Source organism: Melanerpes formicivorus, unplaced genomic scaffold (assembly GCF_026170545.1).
Source record: "Melanerpes formicivorus ecotype bairdi unplaced genomic scaffold, bMelFor1.0.p_v2 SCAF_10, whole genome shotgun sequence".
Taxonomy (NCBI): domain Eukaryota; kingdom Metazoa; phylum Chordata; class Aves; order Piciformes; family Picidae; genus Melanerpes; species Melanerpes formicivorus.
Genome location: NW_027142362.1, coordinates 20,096,703 through 20,117,687, shown reverse-complemented (window position 1 = coordinate 20,117,687; position 20,985 = coordinate 20,096,703). Strand labels below are relative to the sequence as shown.

At 41.3% G+C, this 20,985-nt stretch overlaps 3 protein-coding genes across 9 annotated transcripts in view; all 3 read right to left on the bottom strand.

Annotated features, from left to right (window-relative positions):
- Nucleotides 1-52: 52 nt before the first annotated feature.
- PSMA4 (proteasome 20S subunit alpha 4) lies at nucleotides 53-5,267 on the bottom strand. Of its 3 annotated transcripts, none has more exons than XM_068144109.1 (9): nucleotides 5,141-5,267; nucleotides 4,878-4,911; nucleotides 4,522-4,564; nucleotides 3,608-3,770; nucleotides 2,436-2,513; nucleotides 2,134-2,222; nucleotides 1,249-1,379; nucleotides 919-1,042; nucleotides 53-461 (listed from the first exon to the last, which is right to left on the bottom strand). In XM_068144109.1, exons 2-9 carry the CDS (start codon nucleotides 4,878-4,880, stop codon nucleotides 307-309), a joined length of 786 nt encoding a protein of 261 aa, XP_068000210.1. In that variant the 5' UTR covers nucleotides 4,881-4,911; nucleotides 5,141-5,267; the 3' UTR covers nucleotides 53-306. The 3 variants fall into 3 exon arrangements, with proteins under 3 accessions (XP_068000210.1, XP_068000212.1, XP_068000211.1); XM_068144111.1 differs by having other exon boundaries at nucleotides 5,238-5,259; XM_068144110.1 differs by having other exon boundaries at nucleotides 5,155-5,258.
- A 187-nt stretch (nucleotides 5,268-5,454) lies between these two features.
- Nucleotides 5,455-14,672, bottom strand: HYKK (hydroxylysine kinase). 4 transcript variants are annotated; one of them, XM_068144104.1, is made up of 6 exons: nucleotides 14,589-14,672; nucleotides 12,349-12,442; nucleotides 10,019-10,367; nucleotides 9,206-9,348; nucleotides 6,616-6,799; nucleotides 5,455-5,981 (listed from the first exon to the last, which is right to left on the bottom strand). In XM_068144104.1, the coding sequence occupies exons 2-6, from the start codon at nucleotides 12,349-12,351 to the stop codon at nucleotides 5,518-5,520; spliced, it is 1,143 nt and encodes a 380-aa protein (XP_068000205.1). In that variant the 5' UTR covers nucleotides 12,352-12,442; nucleotides 14,589-14,672; the 3' UTR covers nucleotides 5,455-5,517. The 4 variants fall into 4 exon arrangements, with proteins under 4 accessions (XP_068000205.1, XP_068000206.1, XP_068000207.1 ...); XM_068144105.1 differs by lacking the exons at nucleotides 12,349-12,442; nucleotides 14,589-14,672 and adding an exon at nucleotides 10,853-11,018; XM_068144106.1 differs by lacking the exons at nucleotides 12,349-12,442; nucleotides 14,589-14,672 and adding an exon at nucleotides 10,857-11,018.
- The window catches only part of IREB2 (iron responsive element binding protein 2), a 26,336-nt gene continuing 17,858 nt past the window's right edge, over nucleotides 12,508-20,985 (bottom strand). The window contains exons 14-23 of one of the 2 annotated variants that reach the window (XR_010988018.1): nucleotides 20,636-20,720; nucleotides 19,949-20,105; nucleotides 19,539-19,663; nucleotides 19,161-19,265; nucleotides 18,748-18,890; nucleotides 17,581-17,728; nucleotides 17,370-17,492; nucleotides 16,524-16,709; nucleotides 15,577-15,928; nucleotides 12,508-14,803 (exon numbers count right to left, since the gene is read on the bottom strand). Coding sequence is in view for 1 of the 2 variants with exons in the window: in XM_068144103.1 (XP_068000204.1) it covers nucleotides 15,818-15,928; nucleotides 16,524-16,709; nucleotides 17,370-17,492; nucleotides 17,581-17,728; nucleotides 18,748-18,890; nucleotides 19,161-19,265; nucleotides 19,539-19,663; nucleotides 19,949-20,105; nucleotides 20,636-20,720 (1,183 nt within the window). In the remaining variant the exon portion in view is untranslated. Of the gene's footprint in view, nucleotides 14,804-15,516; nucleotides 15,929-16,523; nucleotides 16,710-17,369; nucleotides 17,493-17,580; nucleotides 17,729-18,747; nucleotides 18,891-19,160; nucleotides 19,266-19,538; nucleotides 19,664-19,948; nucleotides 20,106-20,635; nucleotides 20,721-20,985 lie in introns of those variants that run through there. The other variant, XM_068144103.1, reaches the window with a different exon arrangement.

Here is a 20,985-nt window from a genome sequence, read left to right as displayed (position 1 = left end):
CCCTCAAGACCATGCATACCCAGGCATTACTGAGAAAATAAAGACACCCATAACCATTCTTCTTAAATTTTATTCCATAATAAAAAATAGAAGATGAAAGAAACAGAGTGTTCAATAATTAAAGCAATTATTGGTCAATGTAAGGAGCAGTAAACTAATTATCTGAATGATGATTAAGGACCTGGTTCATCAAAAGTAATTCTGGGTCCTCCGTGGCATATTTGCAGGCCTCTACAAAACAGAAATCCAGATGATCTTTTACTGAAGCAGGTCCTATGTTATCTACAGAACACTTGATTTCATATTTTATTTATCCTTCTCTTTTTGTTCTTTTTCCTTCTTTTCACGTTCAGCTTTTGCTTCCTCCTCCTCATGTTGTTTTATCAACTGTTCCACCTCCTTTTGCTTCAGAACCCTTATTACTGTCTTTCCATTCTCTCTTGTCAGTGTTGCAATTTCAACTGAAACACAAGGAACAGACAGTGTTACATTTTGCGCTTCAGACAGAACAATCATTAGAAGGGCAAGATTTCAGATTACAACTCAGAATAAAGCAGAATACTCTTGTCCTGCCTCTACAAAGCAGCTTGACTGGCAGGCCAGGCAGCAGCACTCACCGGCAGCAGCCTGCACAGGCCTGTCAGCACCCCTCCAGTGATTCTTCCACCAGATGCAACCATTTCTGCTACTGCACGGAAGTGGCTGGCAGTCCCCAAGCTGTGGCCTAGCCCCTCAAGCTGATCATCCCTAACTAAGCTACCTGTATGCGTCTTAGAAGGTCAAGGCTGAGAGAGATGCTGCATCATCTAAGAACATTTTGCACATGACAACTAAAAACCCAACAAACCCCATATCAAGAACACATCACTACATTTTCTTTAAGCAAAGAGCATTCTCCCATGTTAGCAAACTGCTCACCTTTCTCTGCAGAGAGCTTGCTAACGTCCATGGTTTTGTTTAGAACTTTAATGGCTAATGCAAGTGCAGTCTTTAAGGTCATTTCTCCTTCTTTGTAGTCTTGCTTTAGCATTGACACAGCTGCCTATAAATGTTACAAAAATTAAAATGGTATCTTTGGCAAATCAACCAGTCACTTCTTATCAGAAGACAGCAATACATAACAGCAGCATTTCTTCAGTTATCTCTTTCTGTTCTGCATTAGTAATCACCGATCCAGTTTAATTAGTACAGTGCAATTTACATTTTGGTTTTGCCAGATGTTACAAGAAGAAAATAACCAGAACTTACAGCACTATTATTCCCAATGCATGTAGCTTTCCACCCTCCATAATTTCCACTAGGATCACTTTGATACAGCTGAAATCCATAATGCTTATCCCAGCCAATATACAGCAACGAAACACCAAAAGGACGTTTTCCTATTGAAAAGAAGATTATTAAAAATCTAAATTTAGTAACAAAATTGGTCACAAGTGACAGTTTTCTTTGATTCCTTTCTTCAAATCTGTTTCTGTGAACTAGGATTTAACAGACTGCTCTATGCTTCTGTTGCTTGAGATAAGCATGCCAGCGTGTCCTTCTAAGTCATGGGCGAGGTGAGGGGCAGCAGAGATTTATTTCATTTAACCCTAAAAACACCTAATTTCTGCCTCCATAAATCATACTCCATCATCTCAGGATTTTAAATCAAAACTCAGTATTTGAAGTACGTAGCTTAGCTGTTAAAGTATCAGTGTCAAAAGCCAGGCACATAAAAGGCTGCTTTTTCACACTATATATGTAAAATAGCAAAATTTTCAGTTCAAGCTTTAAGGAACATTACTTAAAACACTGCTGTCTAACATGGTGCTTGATCTACAGAAATAATGTTTTTTGAAGTGCTACATTCACAATACTCCTCCATATGGTCCTATTTGTGATTTATTGTGCCATTTTGCTGGATGGGCCCTCAAACCATTCTATTCAAGGGGGCTGGAATCTCAGCCATTAATTGCTCAATCACTAAAAAGCGGCACTTGAGGTAGCAAAGCAGTAACCCATTCCCCTCTGAAAGTTTTCCTAGTGTTACAGAAGAGTTGGGTAGAACTGTCCAGAGCCTCAGATGTCTCAAATTATATAGCAGAATAATTCCATAGACATTTCAAAGCACAGACATTCATCACACTTTGTTACCTCCAAACTGTGTATAAGCCTGCTTGATATCACAGAGTGCTGTCACCAGTTGTTCACAGGGAATGGGCTCTTGATATTGTAACAAATACCTAAGAGGGGAAAAAAAAATTCAACACTTGTTTTGTTGATGGTATTCTGTACCACAGTTAAAAAGGAAGATATTCCCAAGAGCCTCTTTGACCTATCTGTTTTATTTCACAACCTCTCCTTCTGCTCTAAATGCACATTTGTTTTAATACATAAGCCAAACTGAACCTGACAGCACAGGCAAGTAAAACTGCATTAACTCTTAGCAGACTCACCTCTGCGCGATCAGTCGCAGTTCATTTGTAAGAACATTGGCATCTGAGGTTATTCCTGCCACGCTGCAAGCCATATCCCTGCAATAAGAGCATACACACAAGCAGTCATATCTTCATACAGCAGTTCAAGCAGAACATTAACTGCTGAGCTTTTCAAAGATCAAAACTACCTAGCTTCATGATGAAACAGGTCCATCAGCTTCCATCTTTGGAATACACCAAAACTACTACATAACCATTTTATAAGAGCAGAGGTGGGCAGCAAGAAGCAGGTCAGTGCATGGGTTACAGGTACAATTCTGAGAAAAAGGATCACGTTGAAGATTATAAAATCCCAGGTGTCATCACAAGAGCCAATAGCAACATATGAGTGCCAATCTGGAGGCCACCACAATGACGTGACAGATCTTCAGTGAAAGTTGCTGGTTGACACATTGCATTTGTGTGACTGAAACCTAGTGACCTTGATTTGATCACAGGAAAACAAGCACTTCACCCCCTTGATCGTTTTGTTAGCTCTTGATTTAGAGTCTGTTTTGCCTATTCTGATATTGCTACAAAGCTTTCACTACACAGAAACAATTAAATGAAAAATAACCCAGTGGATTTAGAAATTGTTCAGAAGAGGGAAGGGCTTGCCTAGGTTGCACTACCTCCTTGAAAACCCAATACCTTCTGCAGCTCTAGATGCTTTCAAGTCAACACAGAATGAGAAGCTTGACAGGATGAAAAGTTATTTGTGCTTCATTTGCACATTTGCTGGCAAGGATAGAACTCCACCTCCCTTATGGGCAAGAGAGCATAATCTGGAACACAATTGTCGACATCACAAATTTAACTTCCAGAGTGCTAAAAAGGAAGTCATAATAGGGAAATGTATCATCTCTGGTACAGCTCTGGCAAAGAAACTTAAGTTATGCCATTTTAAGAAAACAAGGTAATTTGGTACCACAAAAACTCCAGAAACTTATAAGACACTGAGTTGCAATCCATTTTAGAAGGAGAACTACTAAAACAAACAATGACAAAATAGTCACATTTGACTAAAACACTGAACAACAAGAATACTAAAGCTTCAGATAAAATAAAAGCAGGTCCAGTACCAGAATGTCTGAGTAACAGCAACTGTTATGGATAACATTACTGGACATCTGATCATCATTTCAACTTACTCATTCAGTTTGTATATTTTCTCTGAGAAAAACACTTCATCCAGAAGCTTGTGAATGTTGCGTCTCTCTGCCGCTAGCAGAACACCATCGTTTGCTAGGATTCCCAAGCAAGTACCCGCATGTCCAATTGCTTCCATTGCATACTCAACCTGGTACAAGCGACCTAGGAAAAGATTTGGCATTAGTAACATCAAGCAAGTAACACTGCACAAGACCAAGTACATAAGGTGACTTAAATTTGTGAAAATCTGACAGATGCCCATTGTACAACCCAGTCTCACTTCTGCAATTTGTTCCCAGTTAGCAGCAAATAAATTAGTTGGAAAGGAAGGAGCCAGAGAAAGGAAATCCACAAATCTGGTAAGGTAATGCAGGCCACTATAAATGTGGAAAGTGACTTCTTTCTTTTTTAAGAAAATAAAAACTAATTAAAAAAATCAGCAGTACTCTCTGCTGCAACAAAATGAACCTAAACAAACCTTCATCTTATTTAAGAAACAGGAAAATATGGTTTGTACATGTTTCAGCATGTACAATAGCAAGGAGAAGCATGATTGCAGTAGCAGGATACTGCATGTTCACAGGTGGTGGAACAGTAACAAAATCCATCTAAATTCAAACAACAGAGGAAGGATGGAGATTTGCTCAAGTTACTTGAAAAACACAGCAGGTGGCATAACTCACTAATGGTCTCATTATTCTTTCAATTACAACAAATTTGTGAGTCTCCACTTCGTACTCCTGGTGTCCTTACAGAAGTAGGCGCTGCTCATAGCAGTGAAATATGATACACACAACTCATGTGAAACACACTATAAACAACGAATCTTTGTACAAGCAGCTTGTCACTTAGTTTTGAGAATCTGGATAGAACATTTAAGAGTTTACTTTCAAGTGTAGGGTTAAAAAAATACCTTCTGGAGAAAATATGGTAGTTCTGGAATCATATCTTCGAGACTGCAAAAAACAACAGCTCAGTAAGCATCATCGTTCTCTTACCAGAGAGCAACACTCTAAAAACAGCAACGCTCTGCGCTCCATATAAAACCCCAAACGCTTGGTGACCTCCCTTTGGTACCCACGGTAACACAGTAATGCCGCTATCGTTACCGGCGCAGGCCTCGCCCATGGACCCCGCCGTGCCCACAGTCCCCCCTGTCCGCACATCCCCGGCCCCTCCGCAATGTGACCCCCGCCGTCTCGTCCGACTGGGCCACGACTCGAAGCGAAGCCCCGGAGAAGGCGATCCCGACCCACCGCTGCCACTCACCATCGTGCCGGGGCCGCACCGGGGTCAGAAGGGCCTGCAAGACACCACAAGGCGCGTTAACCGGCACCGAGCACTACGCCGAACCCGCTCGGCCCGGCGCTCACAGACCCCGGGCCCGGGCAGAGCCACAGAGGGCGCTGCAACCGCGCCGGCCCAAATACCCCGCAGGACTGCCGCCCTGCAGAGTCATCCTCACCGCGGCGGACAGCAAGAGCCCCCCGCACCGGCCCGGCCCACTGCCCCCATTCTGCCCGTCCGCCTACCCGTCCTCACTCACGGCAGGCCGGAACAGACCGAGGGGCCGGGGAACGAGTGCAAGTCCCGACCGGTAAAGAACCGGGGTTACAGCCGCGCACAGACCTTTACTACAGCGTCGCAAATGGCCGCCGCGCTTGCGCGCTGCCGTGTCAAACCGGCGCAGAACCACCTCTCCTACCCTTCACGCCGCCACCAGGCGGCGCTGCAGCGCGTGCTCTAGCTCCCGCCTCCGCAGCAGCGGCCCGGCTCGCCCTCCTCGCTGCGCGAGCTGGCCCCGCTGAGGCGATAGGCGCTCGCCCCGCCCCGCCAACACAGAGGGAAGCGCTCCAGCACAGCCAGCGCTGCCTTTATTGCAGTAGTCAAGTGTCACTGTGGCCATCGCCTACTCAGCCGATGCGTGATTCACATATGCTCTGGCAGTCTCAAACCATGTCTGCTCCACCACTTCTTGGCCCACCTCAAACATTCTCATTAGGTGTTTCCATCCGGTTCTGGCTGTGATCGTGAGGTATTCCTTATTCTCTGGGTACAGCAGAGCCGTATGAGCTGCAATGACCAGGGATTGAGAGAACCTCCCACACACCAGGAGGAAAAGGGCACCTCTCTCCTCCTCTGTGAGTGGCAGGATGCTTTCAAACCCTGCCAGAACATGTCCCCCAACACCCAGAGGGTCTGGGCTCTCAATCATCATGTACATGATAGCTATTGCAACTTCAAATACATAATAGCCATAACTCATGTCGCTAAAATCCAGAATGCCCGACACTTTGTACTGAAGATTCTCCAGAGAAGCAGAATTTGAATCTACTAAAATGTTGTGGTCATTAAGATCTCCATGATTGATACCTAAACACGTAAGAAATAAACAGTATTTAGTAATTTTTAAATGGGGGGGGGGAAACAAACATATTCTGCTATTTCTCAGTGGAACACCTTTGAAAAGATGCACAGATGCTCGAACTAACACAAGGACAAAACCATAGTAGTGTCCCACAACATCAGGTGTGGCCTTCCATGGGCTCCAGTACACTGGCAGGTGACCAGACAGCAACTGATAAGGGAGTGTTATGAGACCTTAACTTGGTCTGCAACTACCTGGGATATGCCACATGTTTTCCAAACACTGAATGGCAGTTTTCAAATCAAACTGTCGATTTATCACCAACATCAATGTGAGCTGAGTTATAAAGACAGGATTAAATAGTTATTTGGGCCTTCATGAGAAGGAGTACTCCATATATTGTTATTAAACAGCATGAAAAAAATAATCACCTCAACTTGAAGCAAACTCATTAGAGAGATGAAGAGCTGAAGCTGACTAGACAGCGCAGTCCTGACTTATCTTGCACTGTGGTCTTTCAGCACAGTATTTGCATATGTCTAGCTAGGGAGGTCTTCTTCCCTTCTCCACAGATCCCAACTCCTATAAGAAAATTCAGTGTCTCGGTTCAAAACATTAGAGTGAGGATACAATACTCACAGGGTCGAAAACTGCTTAGCTTGGGTATTATTGTTCCTTTAAACTGCTCAATAATTTGTTCGACAACTTCACGGTATTTGTTCTGGCCCAGGGCATAAATATACTGATCTAAAAGAGGAACATTTGCCAGATTCCAAATAAACTGACCCCGATGAAGACTTTTTACTGATGGATGACAGAATTTCTGTGGAAAAAGCATGAGATAAAATAGGCTGTAAGTAAAAATTCCCATTTGAAGATTAATATGCTTGATTCAAAGCCCCTATTAACTTTAACAGGTTCTTAATGAGACTCACTGAAAAGCACCACAACTTTGACTATTGCTTTATATCAAACCAGCAAAACAAGAACGACTAAGGCAAGAGTCTTAGTATCTACATGTAACCCAAATGGAGTTTTTCCACAGTCTTTTGCAGACTCGAGATTAGCATTGGTACTGACTTTGTGACATTATGTAGCAACTCTGATGCCTTGCCAAGGCCAGGGTCCCACACACTGACAGAGCATGGATTTCATGGCTGGTGCTACAGAAAGCTCCGGGAGCAGAAGAGACACAAAACCTGCCAGCATGAGGTGAACTAGCACACTCTGTGCTCTTAAAGGGGGCAGCTTCTGGGGCAAACCTTTGGATCAGCTGATACTTATGGCACAAGTACTTTGTGGAGATACTGGACCATTAGTGCTTCATTCATATGAATTTTTTCCTTTGTAAAACTAAGTAGCCTAAACATTTTAAACAAGTAAGGTCCTTACCTCTCTCACTAGCAAATGAAAAAGGTAATTTGAAAAGTGATATTCAAGGAAGAAAAACATCTCTCTCACTGCATATCATGCATAAATTCTTTAATGCTTATTTCTGTGGCTTGTGGGCCACATTCTACCAGCATATAAAGCAAAAGAAAAACAAACCAACAAAATCTCCCCACAAGACGAGATGGTTTCCTCAGAAAAAAAGGTAATAAAAAGTCAAGAGCCCTGTAAAGCCACAGTCACCTTATAGCCATGAACTTATTTCTACTGAGAGTGTATGAGGCACATCCAAGCTGAAGGACACACCAATCGAAACAGTGGTGGGATACTATTTTGTGCACAAAATTGAGCACAGCACATTGCTGTCAAGTTGACCTCGGTAGAACTGACAAGCTTGTATTTTCTGATCTGTCAGCAGGAAACTTACTACCTTCAGTATTAATTTCTAGTGTCAATAATATTCTGAAGGTTTGACAGTGATAACTGTAATTTTCTTCTTTTTAAATGACTAGCCTTGGCAGATGATATCTATAGATATAGGTTGGACTCGATGATCCTCGAGGTCCTTTCCAACCTAAGCGATACTGTGATATGCTAAGGGCATAAAGAGCCGTTTACATCAACATCTGCTTTCTCATCAGCTATCTCCTCCTTGGCAGAACAAGTCACAGGCATACTTTGAAACCAGCTTGTCCACATAAACCGTTTTAATTGCAGTACAAGGGCATGACCAGAATGTTAGAAGGCAACAGCAAATTATCTTACCCCAGTGAAAAATACTCCTGTCATTTAGAGCGTTAGTAAAGCTGGCAATTCACAACAAATAACTGTACAAAGATGATAGCCAGAACATGAGAAGGAAAGGTTAATGAAAGGCAATAAATAATGCACGAATTCTTTTATGCATCAAACTTAATTACTGGCTAATTTATCAGCCTCACTCTGTATAATTACAGAAGAGAGAAAAAAACTTACTTTGCATTAAGATCATTTGACTGGAAGTGGAACAAACAAGAGAAGCCACAAATCTCTGCTCATTGGCACAGCTGGCATTCTACAGAAAGAATCAACTGCCACCAGTGTTCAAGGGTCATAGTTTGAATGACCAGGAGGTAAGGCAGCAGGTCAGAATGAATTAAAAATTCATGTGTTCAGGAGACGACTTGACAGGGTGCTTGGTTACATAGTTTGGTTGGTTGGGTGGTGTTGGATGATAGGTTGGACACGATGATCTTGAAGGTCTCTTCCAACCTGGTTTATTCTATTCTATGAGATAAGCCAGCTGTGTCTGATGGGCACTATACAACACCACTTTAAAACAAGCTTTACATGCTTCTAATTTGAACACCCTAGGGCTCCTGAGTTTTGTATGAGTAAAAAGAAACCCTTATCTCCTAGTTAACGATATAAAAATACACCAAAAAAAGATCACCAATATGATATCACCAGCACCTACTGGCCATGTTACACAAGGAAATGCTTCAGTAACAACCAGATTGAAGCTTGGCATCAGTCTCAAGCTGCACCAGGGGAAGTTTAGGCTCAAGGTGAGGAGAAAGCTCTTCACTAAGAGTCATTCGTCATTGGAATGGGCTGACCAGGGAGGTGGTTGAGTCGCCGTCCCTGGAGGTGTTCAAGAGGGGACTGGACGTGGCACTTGGTGCCATGGTCTAGTCATGAAGTCTGTGGTGACAGGTTGGACTCGATGGACTCTCTTCCAACCTTAGTGATACTGTGATTCTGTGATCAAACCACATTTTGCACAGCAGGAAGCAAACAAGAAGAAACAGAGATAAATCAAGCGAGAACCAGTTTGTAGGCTAGAGTTATGAAAACTCACCTCTGAGAGTGTTTTATCCAACCTGGCAGCCAGCTGACCAATCTCATAGAAGATCTGAGCATTTGTGGCAATTTTTGCTACAGGTATACCTGGCAGGTAAGTTAGCAGTCGGACCATGTACTTTTTGTTCCCAGGTCCAGTACCTAGTGAGCAAGGAGAGATGCAGCCAGGCAATACCTAATATTATTAGGTAATACAGGGCAGAAAAGTTTTCTCCACAGGCAGAAAGTCACCAAGTCACCAACAGATTTCATTCAAAAATGTGATTTGCCAGAATGTTGGACAGCAATTATACATCAAATCCTAACACACTCACAACCTATGCTGGACTTCTAGTCCTTGTGCTTGGCACTGCCCCTGCTACAGCAGCTTTCCTTCATCACCCACTTACACAGTTCTGAGGCGGGTCTCAGAAATTCCACCTTTTGTATGAAGTTAGAGGGAAACAAAAGCCAAGTTTTTTTCTATCATCACAGATAGGTTAGAACTGTATTTTACACCATTTGGTAGGCAAGTAATTTCTAGCATCATGTAGTAAATGAGACCTTTTCCTTTTCTTGGGCATGGACAGGTCAGATCAATGTTTTCTCCAATTCATTACACTGTACTTCAAGAGTCACAATTAAAAATGCTTTTTTACTTGCTTTGCTTCCGTTATTTAAGTTTGAGCTATTACAGCTGGATACAGAGGTCATCTATTACATAGTCTTCAGTATAAACATTAAGCCTAGAGTTGTACTTAAGATATACGGCATGCCATATAGCAAGCCACTGACAAGCAAAGGCTGATAGTAGGGCACTGAGGGTACTCACCTCCAGATTCCAGAGACATTATGTTCCCATCTTTTGTAAGATAAGGAGTAGCTGAAGGAAAGCCTTCATTGCTGAGAAACATCATGGCCTGGGTCTGCACTTCAATGAGGTCAGGCTCCTGGCTGTCTTCTGAATTGGTAATTTTGAGGACATACTCATCAGCACTTTCAGACACACCTTGGTTTCCTGAGACACCCACATGGAAATTCTGATCATCATAGCTGGGAAGCGGCCTGATCCAAGACACTTTTAATCCAAACACCCTGTCAATCAATTCAGTCACTTCTTTTTCACCAAGTGCAGGTTTGGTTAAGGCTGGGGATTGACAGTCATTTCCAGAAGACATTGTCTAGGAGAAAAAGAGAAACTGGATGATCTTACCTGCATTCTAACATGAGAAGCAGTAATAACTGCACAAAACACATTCACATACTGGGAAGGAACTTCAAATCTTTATTAAGCAAGCAAACAACACCCACTTAGCCAGCCCAGGTTTCTTACATCATGGCTTCTCATTAACTGCATAGTCCGTAGCACCCCCACAAAAAAGGCATCTCTAGAGAGTACACTCATTCTGTTTAGTGAAAGTAGACGCGAAATGCTTATGGACTAAGCGCAGGTTTATTAGCTAATTTCTTGCAGCCACCTAACCACAAATATTATTAACTAGGAACGATTTTCTAAGAAACATTGCTGCTGAGTCCGTATCCAGAAGATTCTAAATCACACCAGCAACAGACAAGAAACATCATGGCAGATCTTAACGTTAAAGCAGATGCAATCTGTGTCTGCTCACGGCCTGCAGGGTTCCTACGTTCGGAAATCAGCACAAACCTACTGCTGCTCGCCTGCTCCAGGCTGCTGGAAGCCCGCAGCTCGGTCTCGCCGCTGCGCAAACAAGCGACCCTTGGACCCTGCTGGAGCCGTGCCAACCTTTGTCCCGCCAGTGCCCCTCTCCCAGCGGCCACAGCCCGCCGAACCGGGCCCGGCCCGGCCCACCGCCAGCAGCTCCGCGCTGCCCCGTACAGCGCAGGAGCCTCCGCGGCAGCTCCGGGGCGTGGCCCGGGCCTCCCCTGCGGTTCGCGGCAGCTGCTAGCCTGCAGCAGCTAGCCTGCCCCGGGCCTCTGTGAACAGCGCGCCGGCCGCACAAGGCAGATTTGCATGGCGGCTGCATACTGAGCAGTTCGCCGCCGTCCAGCTCTTGTTTTCAAACAGCTTGCTCCAAGGAAACGCAGTTCTTACTAGAGCGTTTCCCCTTCCTGACAGGAGTGCTCCCAATGCTCTCAGGAAAATAGATAGCCCCAGCTGAAAGTTTGGTCTGAAACCTTTTATCAGCATAAAAGATCAAACCTTACCGCGTAGTTGGACCTGAAGCATCTTCCTCAGGATGTACTTTAGACTATGCACCAGACTGAAACGCTTCTCCAGTCAAGAGATTTAATTACAAACCTGTTTCCCACATACACTAACTTTCAATATATATAGAGCTTCTGAAATTACTAATAATAATTAAAAAACAAAAAATAGTAATTTCTGCAATGTTTGAGGGAAAAACAAATGTAGGAAAGGCTTACTGTAGTTTAAAATATCTAACAAAAAAACCCAACCAAACAAAAAAACACACCACCAAAGCAACCATTAATAGTTTTACGGCAGTTACTAAGAACCCTCTGTCCTAATACTTTGGTGTTGTTCGTAATATGAAGGATATTGACCTGAAAACATTACTGTAATTGAACAGGAAATTTAGGAATCTATTTCCCCAAGAAAGTAGTAAGTCCTTTGGATTCCCTCCCCCTCCCCCCCCATTTCAGAATAGATCTTACTAAACAAACCAACTGAACCAACTAATATTTTTACTTATTTCCCTCTCCCAGATTCTAAGGCTGACTACATGTTTAGCTCACCAAATGAAGTGAGATACAGGAAAGCATTCCTGATATGCTTGTGACTCAAGAGACACCATCAGGCTACAGCAAAATCAGAATATACTTATTCCCTCCCTGAACAAAACTGCAACACATGTTGCAGATTTGTACTTTGTTAGTCTTGCCTTAAGTTTCCAGACAGCAGTGCCAAGAGTTAGGACCTACAGACCACTGTGCTTCTCCCGCCTGCCTGGTGTTCTGGTAGGGAGAACATTGTGGGTGTGAGGCAATGCATGAGACTAAAGTTGTACTTCAGCTTTTCTTATCATTATCTGTAAGAAAGATAAGACTTGAATAATTTAACATATCTGTGGTGGATGTAAGTCTAGTGCCTCTTTTGAAAGTGAGTTTTCAGGGGTGGGTCAGTGTTAGACACCTTCAAACCACTTTTGAAGATCTTACCATAGCTGTAAGCTCTATGTGCCATAATCATAACGTTGGTCAACAGCTTGCTTTAATACAGGATTCAGGTCTATAATCTAAATTAGACATTTTCCTAAAGAAAAAACAAACATACACAACAGGCTTATCAAAAAGCACTTCATATAGTTATAACACCCAGATTAGTACCTGGAGCTCAGCTAACACAAACACCTTTGGAAGCCTATACATGAAACACTTCTAATGAGAAAGTTAAACATGCTCAATTAGACTCTTGTCCTTACTCACCCCACCCTTTCATACACACCAGTACCATTTTAAGTGTATTTCATATTACCTATGCAAAACAGATAGTACCATTCAAAAACCATGATACAATTTTCTTTATTAAAAATAATTTACAGCATTGGTAACATTTTATGCACAATTGTCATCAATTGAACTTCAAGTATATCTATATCTATACAATACTTAGTGAACTTAAAACTTACACTGTTCTGTTGGCTTTAAACAGCAGACATTGATGTGCAGTTGCTTAAATATGATTAATATACATAGTTTCATGTCCTTATACTTAAGTGTAAAATGTATAAACATCAACACTATCCCAAAGCTCTGTAGTTTGGGAGGAGGGTGCAAGGAGAGAAAACATTCAGAAAAATTGGAACATATTTTTCCCCCAAATTGAAGGGGAGAGGGAGGTACAGGTTAAATAAATCTAACACTGAGTAACTTCTTCAGAAAGGTCCATTTCCTCCAATGCTTTAAGATACTGTAAGGAGGTCTAACTGAGCAATGTTGTGTATGATCACAGCAATCCTCTGGCCATACTGTATCCTGCCATTGCCAGACAGCAGATGTTACTTTTGCCCCCACTAAAGCTCAAAGTCTCCTAGGAGTGTCCAAAGTTACACATCTTCCTTAGCTGCTGGGCTATGGACTTGGACTTTATGACATCACTGCAGCATGAGGGAGGGGACAGGCACATGACTAGATGACCTTTGAAGGTCCCTTCCAACCCAGACCATTCTATGATTCTATGAAGCAAGAGCAGGGTAGGTAAGCAGTGCTGCTCCTCACAGCACCCACTGTGCTGCAGGCACACAGATGTTCAGGGTCTGCATTGCTTGCGGGAACGCTGCTGACTTCAGCATATTTCAAGGCTGGACTCACTGCAGCAACAGCAGAAGCCTACAGCCAAAGCACAGCTCCAACACTGTCTTTCATGGCTTTGAAGAAATCAGACTGCATCAGAACTGAAGTAGCTGCTATGGTAATGAAACCCATTTTTATCTCACAAGAGATGACCAGCTTTATCCATGACAACCTGCAGGTAAGTCATCTCTTGAAATTGCACTTCACACTACTGGTTGGTTTGCCTTGACATGGCTTGGGTCACTATCTCCTGAAGCAACGAGTATTACCACATGAGGGAGTGGGAGGCTGTGTTCTGTCCAACCATCAGCAGTTACACAAGCTATAAATAGGCTGAGAGCTGTGGGTTTATCATCTGTACAAGGCATCATTATGTGCCAGCAGTAAGTTCATAGTTGCTTTCCAATAGTGAACATTCATTTTCTTGAATTAAAATCAAGAAATAACTGAGCTGGGGGTAAAAATAGACATTATACAAGAAGTAAGATCTGCTCAGCAACTCTGAATGAAGTTAGCAAAGGTGTACCACAGAACAGACACTCATTCAGCATTCAGTTGAGTATTCAAAACTGCTTTCATTTATCACCCCTAGCAGCAGCAGGAGTCACCAGAATGGTTTTTATCTTAAGAAGCAAACCACAGCAAAACCAGTGAAATGTGACAAAAGATTATACAGAATTTCAAACTTCAGGAAGCTTTGTCTGATAAAGTTTAAAAGATTTATCAAACTCACACTGGTGAAATCAAAACTTGATGAAAATAAAAATAGACTGCAATGACATGATTATATCAGCTTGTTTTTTTTAAAGGAATGTCAGAAACACTATTTAAAGAGTAGAGCAGTAGTATCTTTTCGTTTGCAAGTCAGCCAGCTTAGTGCCTGGTTATAAACTGAAAGCACATCTATAAAAGCTAGTATAGTCCTCTGGGAAATTTTGATGTTTAAGATAATGGTTATCAATGGAAAAAAAGAGTTGAAAAAAATCTTCATGCAAAACCCTGGCCATTTATTTCTCCAAAAGAAATCCATCTCCACATAAACCTTAAGTGGCTTTATCAAGCTTTTCAAGATAGAGGAGCACAGAAACAGCATCTCCAAGACTCACTTGCAGAGGTTAGCAGCTGTCACTGAGTAGTTAAGTGGTAAAACCAACACTTCTGCAGAAATTGCCTCTTCTGTCAACGTTCAATACAGACCAGGGCTGTTACCATCAATGCACTGACATATGTACAGAAGCTGCAATGTTCTCAGAGCCAGGTTTATTCAGTACCCATAGATCTTCAGCAGGGGAGGGTGATGCTTGTTTGGAAGAGCTGTGAACTAACAGTGCAGCAGACAGCATTAAAAGGCAATAAGGCCACCTCAGATACTTAACATCTGACAAGTGGGTATAACTTATTAGCCATAGGTCACATTTAAAGCAAAGAAATTCAAACAATCCTAGCATATAAATATTTTTACAGATTTTTAAATGTTACAATACTAAGGAGAGGTACTTGGTCTAATGATATTGCAGACAGTAAAAACTGATGTTGTGACATACTGCTTCCTTGGAAGCAGGTATGACAAACTTCAACTGAAGGACACTGCAGCTTGCCAAAAAGCTGAGGTGCTACCCTTAAAGTGCATGAACGATAAGGGTGAGCGTCGCTTTGAAACGCAGACATGTTTCCCACGCTTCTAAGCACACTATTTCATAGGGTGAGTGGTTTTAAATCTGGATCCAGATGAGCTATTATCCCATAATAACGGTAAGAAAGTCGTGATCTGCGATACAGGATGCCATGGGCCTCATGTAGACTGCTTTTTCTCCTGCCCATAATCTAAAGAGCAAGACACTTGTAATGAGTATCTGTTTTAAGATCTGGATGCATATAAAAAGACAGAAAAAAAAAAATAGCTTGGCCTTTAAAATTCCATACCATCTGCTACCCTTAAACCAACAAACAGTAGTACACAGACTGACAGGTGCAAAAACTGAGTGAAAACAACTGCAGAAAATCTTCTTACATAATAACCTTCAGCACAATCAGTTTCAGATTTCGCATAGTTTATTTACAAAATGGTCTGATAAACATCCCCTCCATACTTACAGCTCTCTGCCACAATACACGTGTTGGTTTTAGCAATGTTTAATAGCACCATTAGAGTATTATTTAAAATCAGGAAGGATCTTGTTGCAGTTACAATAATTCACAATCTTTTACATCCATGGACGAAGTAACTTGGAGCACACTAGGACTGTTTGCAGTTCCACAGTACAGATTCCTGGGTTCACACAAGGCATTTTCAGCGTTACCAGTTAATGCAGGGTACCCATAGAGTCAGTAGCTACTATAAGAATCTTCGAGCCACAAAGTTTAGACTTCCACCATGTTTGAATAATGTTATCTCCACATCGTTTTCAAACAAGGCAATCACGCTGAATACTTTTCCAGTGCTTGTCTTCAAAACAAAAGCAAAAAAGAGAAAAATTAAGACTTCTGCTTTCACTCCCCCTTGATCATTCTCAGTTAACGCTCTAATTCCAAACTGTGTTGAAGATGATCAAATTCAACTCACTTATCTGCCACTGCAGATCTGAGGCACTCCTGGGAGTAGAATGAGGGCTTATTTTACTGCACAGTTTAGATGCAGCTGGGAGCATGCTACATACCCAGGGATAAAGTAAAAGTAATTTCCCTGAGACAGCACAAGAAGTGTTATTACGAGCATATACTAATTTGAGAGAGACTTCAGCTATCCAAGAGTGACACTGACTTTAAAAGTGCCTGAATAAGAGAAAACTCAAGTTGACTCTAACAGTGCACATAAGGGGGAAAACGATATCAAAAAGAAAATAAAGAATTTCAGATTGCATAAAAAGTTGTGTAGAAAGAACACATTTGTATGTACTTGGAGAAACTTCAACAGCCATGACACACTACAAAATTAAGGTCTGCTTTTTTCCTGCTTCCCATCAGCAAGAGCAACCACTATTTCTTTGCTTTCCATTGTCAGTACATTCAACAGAGAAATGAAAAAAATATTGCAAAGATACCTTAATATCCAAAGTCGTTCCTGGCGTCAGGTCTGGAGGGAACGATATAGAAAACTGCTCTCTGCCAGTGAGGCCCAAAGTACTTGGATTTTCCCCAGGAAGAAACTGAAGTGGAGCTATGCCAATTCCAACCAATTGACTTTTATGAACCTTTTCATAGCTTTCTGCTAGGACAGCTTTAACACCCTGCAAAAATACAAGTGATGCTGTATTTCAGTATAGAGGTCAGAGTGAAATGCAGAAAGCAGCTTCAAATAGAGGTTATGTCCAAAATCTTGGAAATCAAACTAAAGAGTAAAGGCAGTACTTTGTATGAGTCTTGTAAACAGGTAACATCTTTGAGCTTTATAGCTAGATGAAAGCAAGTAAGCCTGAGCAGGCCCATAAAGCATTAAATTGAGCTTTATACCAGTGATCATGGTGTAGTTAGCAGGTAGAAATGCTCAAACCAGACACAGTTGCTTCCATTACTCCTCATGAGTGAATGATTGACCCATACATTCTGACTAAGTGCAAACTAGTTTTCAATGGCTAGATACTCAATGTCCCTCAGAGACCAGAAAGAGATCAGCACTAAATAAATGTCAAATTTATCTCAAAGTCCAGAGTCTAAGATGGTAAATTACATAATTAGGGAATTCATATTTATACTGACTAACAATTCTGTTCTAGGAAGATTCCAGCAAAAAAATTACTGAGAAGTCTTTAGAAACAAAACATGGTACCATGTTCAAGACAGAAGAAAATTCCTAAACACATTCATGCCCAAAACTAAACAATGTGATTTTAGGTACCTCCAGAAAACTTTAATTGGGCACACCCCAAAAACAAGCAAACCAGCAATACCAGTAAATAAGGCCCTTTTGCAGTCCAGTCTCTTGAGCCACCCAGTCCATACTTCTTTCCTGCTAAAATAATGACAGGGATGCCTTCTTTCTGGTACAACTCTGCTGCTTCAAACACATCTAGCTGTGGAATAATGAAGTGAAACAGTCTGAGTGAGGTTTAAATCTACAGCAACATTTCAGTGTAGCTATGCAAGCAAATATATTTTTACCGTTTGTCCTGATGGAAAGTGAATTGTTTTAGGAGCTGGTTTTCCTATGAATTTATTCAGAAGCTTGATATTTGCAAAGGTACCCCTTGTCATCACAGCATCATTACCTCTTCGAGCTCCGTAAGAGTTGAATTCACGAGGTGTGAGTCTAGAATAAAAGAAACATTTTAAAGGGATACCTGGTTTAAAACTATAAAATTATTTTTATAATGACAACAGCTTTTAAGTTTTCAGTGCAAAGTGTAAAGAACTACTTATCCAACAAAAATAACCATTATCCATCGTGACCAAAATGTCTAAATCACTGCTAGATTATTCATGAAGAAAAACTTCCTGTGACCTCACTATCAAGTGCTGCAAGCAGTATGGTACTTAAAAAATTACAGGGAGACTTTTGTAGGAAACAAGCCTGTCTACTAATCCTTTTGCCTCTATCAGCATATTTATTAGGCTTTCTATCAAAATAACACCTTTGCTCATAAAACAAATTATCATCCTGGGATTAAAGGACCATGAATTCTTTTTTCCTCTTAACAATACTCATTCAAACTGAAGTCAATTGTTATGAAAATGAGGTCACAGCAGAGGCTATTCTTCTGCCATGCCTTGCTGATACGGTAACAATAGTAATACAGCACAACGTCATTTCCAAAACACCTACATGAGATGTGGCATTGAACAGCCCAGCACTGTGTTGTGTTCTGTGACTGTTCAGAATGTCAGAAGTTAAATTTAGGCCCTCACAACTGCTGCAGGATGCTCACTGTTGCAAAGGTATGTTACAGCACCTAGCACATCCATTTGTAACACTGGCCCTCATTTTTTAAGCTGTTTGTTTCCAGAGCTCCCAAGCTATTCAGTGCACCTGCCTGAACCTGAGGCCTGTGACAGTACAGTGACTAACCTCAACTGAACAGATCAGACATGAGGTATTTAAGACTGTATCAGCTGTTTGTTGTAACCTTAGAGACTGCAAGAACATAGATTACTGGGACTGCAAGACAAGTGCTTACTTATAAACCCTAGCAGCAGTTACTACCTAACACTTATCATCTCCACTTCATGCAGACAGGCATTTATAAAGAAAGCGTCAGCACTGATCAATGATTTGGCAGGTGAAGCAGCACTCTGATACAATTACAGCTGTCAACCATGAGAAGTCCTTACCCTTTGCTGGTCAGATACTTAGCAGCAGCACTACTCCTTGCAATGCTCCCAGCAGGGGATATGTGATCTGTAGTTACAGAATCGCCCAAATAGAGCAGGACATGGGCATTTTGAATCTGCTGTGGTGCAACTGCTTCTTTGGCCTATAAGGGAAGGGAAAGGCAGGGAACAACAACAAAAAGAAATGTATCTTTGTTCCTACATTCTTAGAAACATAAAACATATCTGCAGTATGTGAAGACATGTTGATGTACAGGCTCCACTCATTCCACAGGCAACTAACAGTATTTGAAAGACTGAGAAGTATTTTTCCTGATCAAATGTGTTATTTGAACATCAAAGCTCTATTGGATTAGCCATTCCTTTACTTAAAGGTAATGCATATCATCCAGTGGATGGACCCACATACTTACAAGTTTATCAAAAAAGGAAGGACATCTGATATAAGTAGATTTTAAATCCCAGGGAAATAAAGTTGACTCAGGTGCTTCCAGTAAATTCCATCGTTTGTTTCCTTTCTACACAAAAGAAAATAAACCAGAATGATTTTAGAATGTAGAAAGATTGTAAACCAAATTCTAAGACTTAATGGTGATTTTCCTTTTATTTTCTATTATGTACTACAAATTATCTTGCTGGCTATTGCTTAAAAGTCAGTTTAATACAGGCTAAGTCCTCCTATACAGTAATGGAAGTAACTGACAAACCTATTATATATCCAACTAGAAGATATTATAAAGCTACAATAAAATGTGATCTTGAAATTATGTAGAGCAAAAGTTTATTCTTACCTCCATTTTTTCCTTCAATTCCTTAAACATAGATGATATCACACACCCTTCCTCCACTTCATGGAGCTCACTTCGGGTGGGCCAAATATCTCGCAGGTAAATACTTTTGCCATTAAAGCCAGTGCCTGAGTAAGGTTTTAAAGAGAATAGTTATTTTGAAGAATGAAATATTACACTTCATGTACTTGTGTTAGAAGATGAATATTTGCATGTTCAGATCTCCAGAGATGGTATCAATAGGCAAAGAATTGAATCAGTTAAAGGGCTGCTTTGCTTTAACTGTGAGCAACTCCCAATATAGCTGAACTTTCTCTACAAATACACTGTTTCTGGATGCTGAAATGTATGTGAACAAACCACTTCTACATGTGCATTAGAGGCAGAAATAGAAGATGTAAGGAAGCACTTACCCAAAGGCTCTGTTTCAAAGTCTATTCTAACAGTGCCAGCAATGGCATAAGCCACCACTAGTGGTGGAGAAGCAAGGTAGTTGGCGCGGACACAGTCACAGAGGCGTCCTTCAAAGTTCTTTGTTCCAGACAACACTCCGCAGGCAATTATATCACCCTGAAAGGCAGACCCATACGTATTTTACTAGCGCTTTGTGCTACTTCATCAGCTTGTGCTATTTTTTGTTGACTGAATCAGATGCATTCTACTTCAAATATTTATCCTAATGCTTCAATTTAAATGCATTTTGCTCTCTCCCCACTCCCCTTCCTCCTTTCTCACTTCTGACCCTGTGACATGTTCTCTAGGCACTTCAGTTGACTCCTGCCTCTTGTTTCTTGTATTTTTGTTCTGCAGCTGTTGCAACATTGGTACTTCACTCAAGCACACAGTTCTTTAAAACCCTCCTCTCAAGTTTAAAACACAAAATCTATACATTGCATCCTCCAGAAAGATTTAATTCTACACATTCATCTTGCTATTTGTATCTCTATGCTACGAATACCATTACACTGATTTCACACAGCAATGAATGACCATAGCCTGGCCTGACCACAGTCTTCCACGTGCAAAAATATCACACAAAGTCCAAACCAACAATGAAGTGAGAACTGTATTTCTGTGTTCAACAAGCCTTAGAGCTTTACCTGCTTTATTGCATTCCTGATGGCTTCTGGCAAGGGGGCAGTGTTTCCAACACAGGTTGAACACCCATAGCCAACAACTCCAAACCTACATTGGGGGAAAAAGCCCACCAAGGAACACACTAAGTGATTACATGCAATTTTTTAGCAAACAAACTTCTTTTATTAGCCATCACTGAAAATATTTTTTCCTCTCCTTTGAGAACCAGATTTTTTAGGAAGCACATAGTACATTTTGCTGACGCAACCAGGAAGATACAAGGTAGTATGTTTGTAACTGATTAAAATAAAATCAAAATACCTCAGGATTTTACCATAGATAATGACAAAGCAAAGATACTAACATTTCTCAG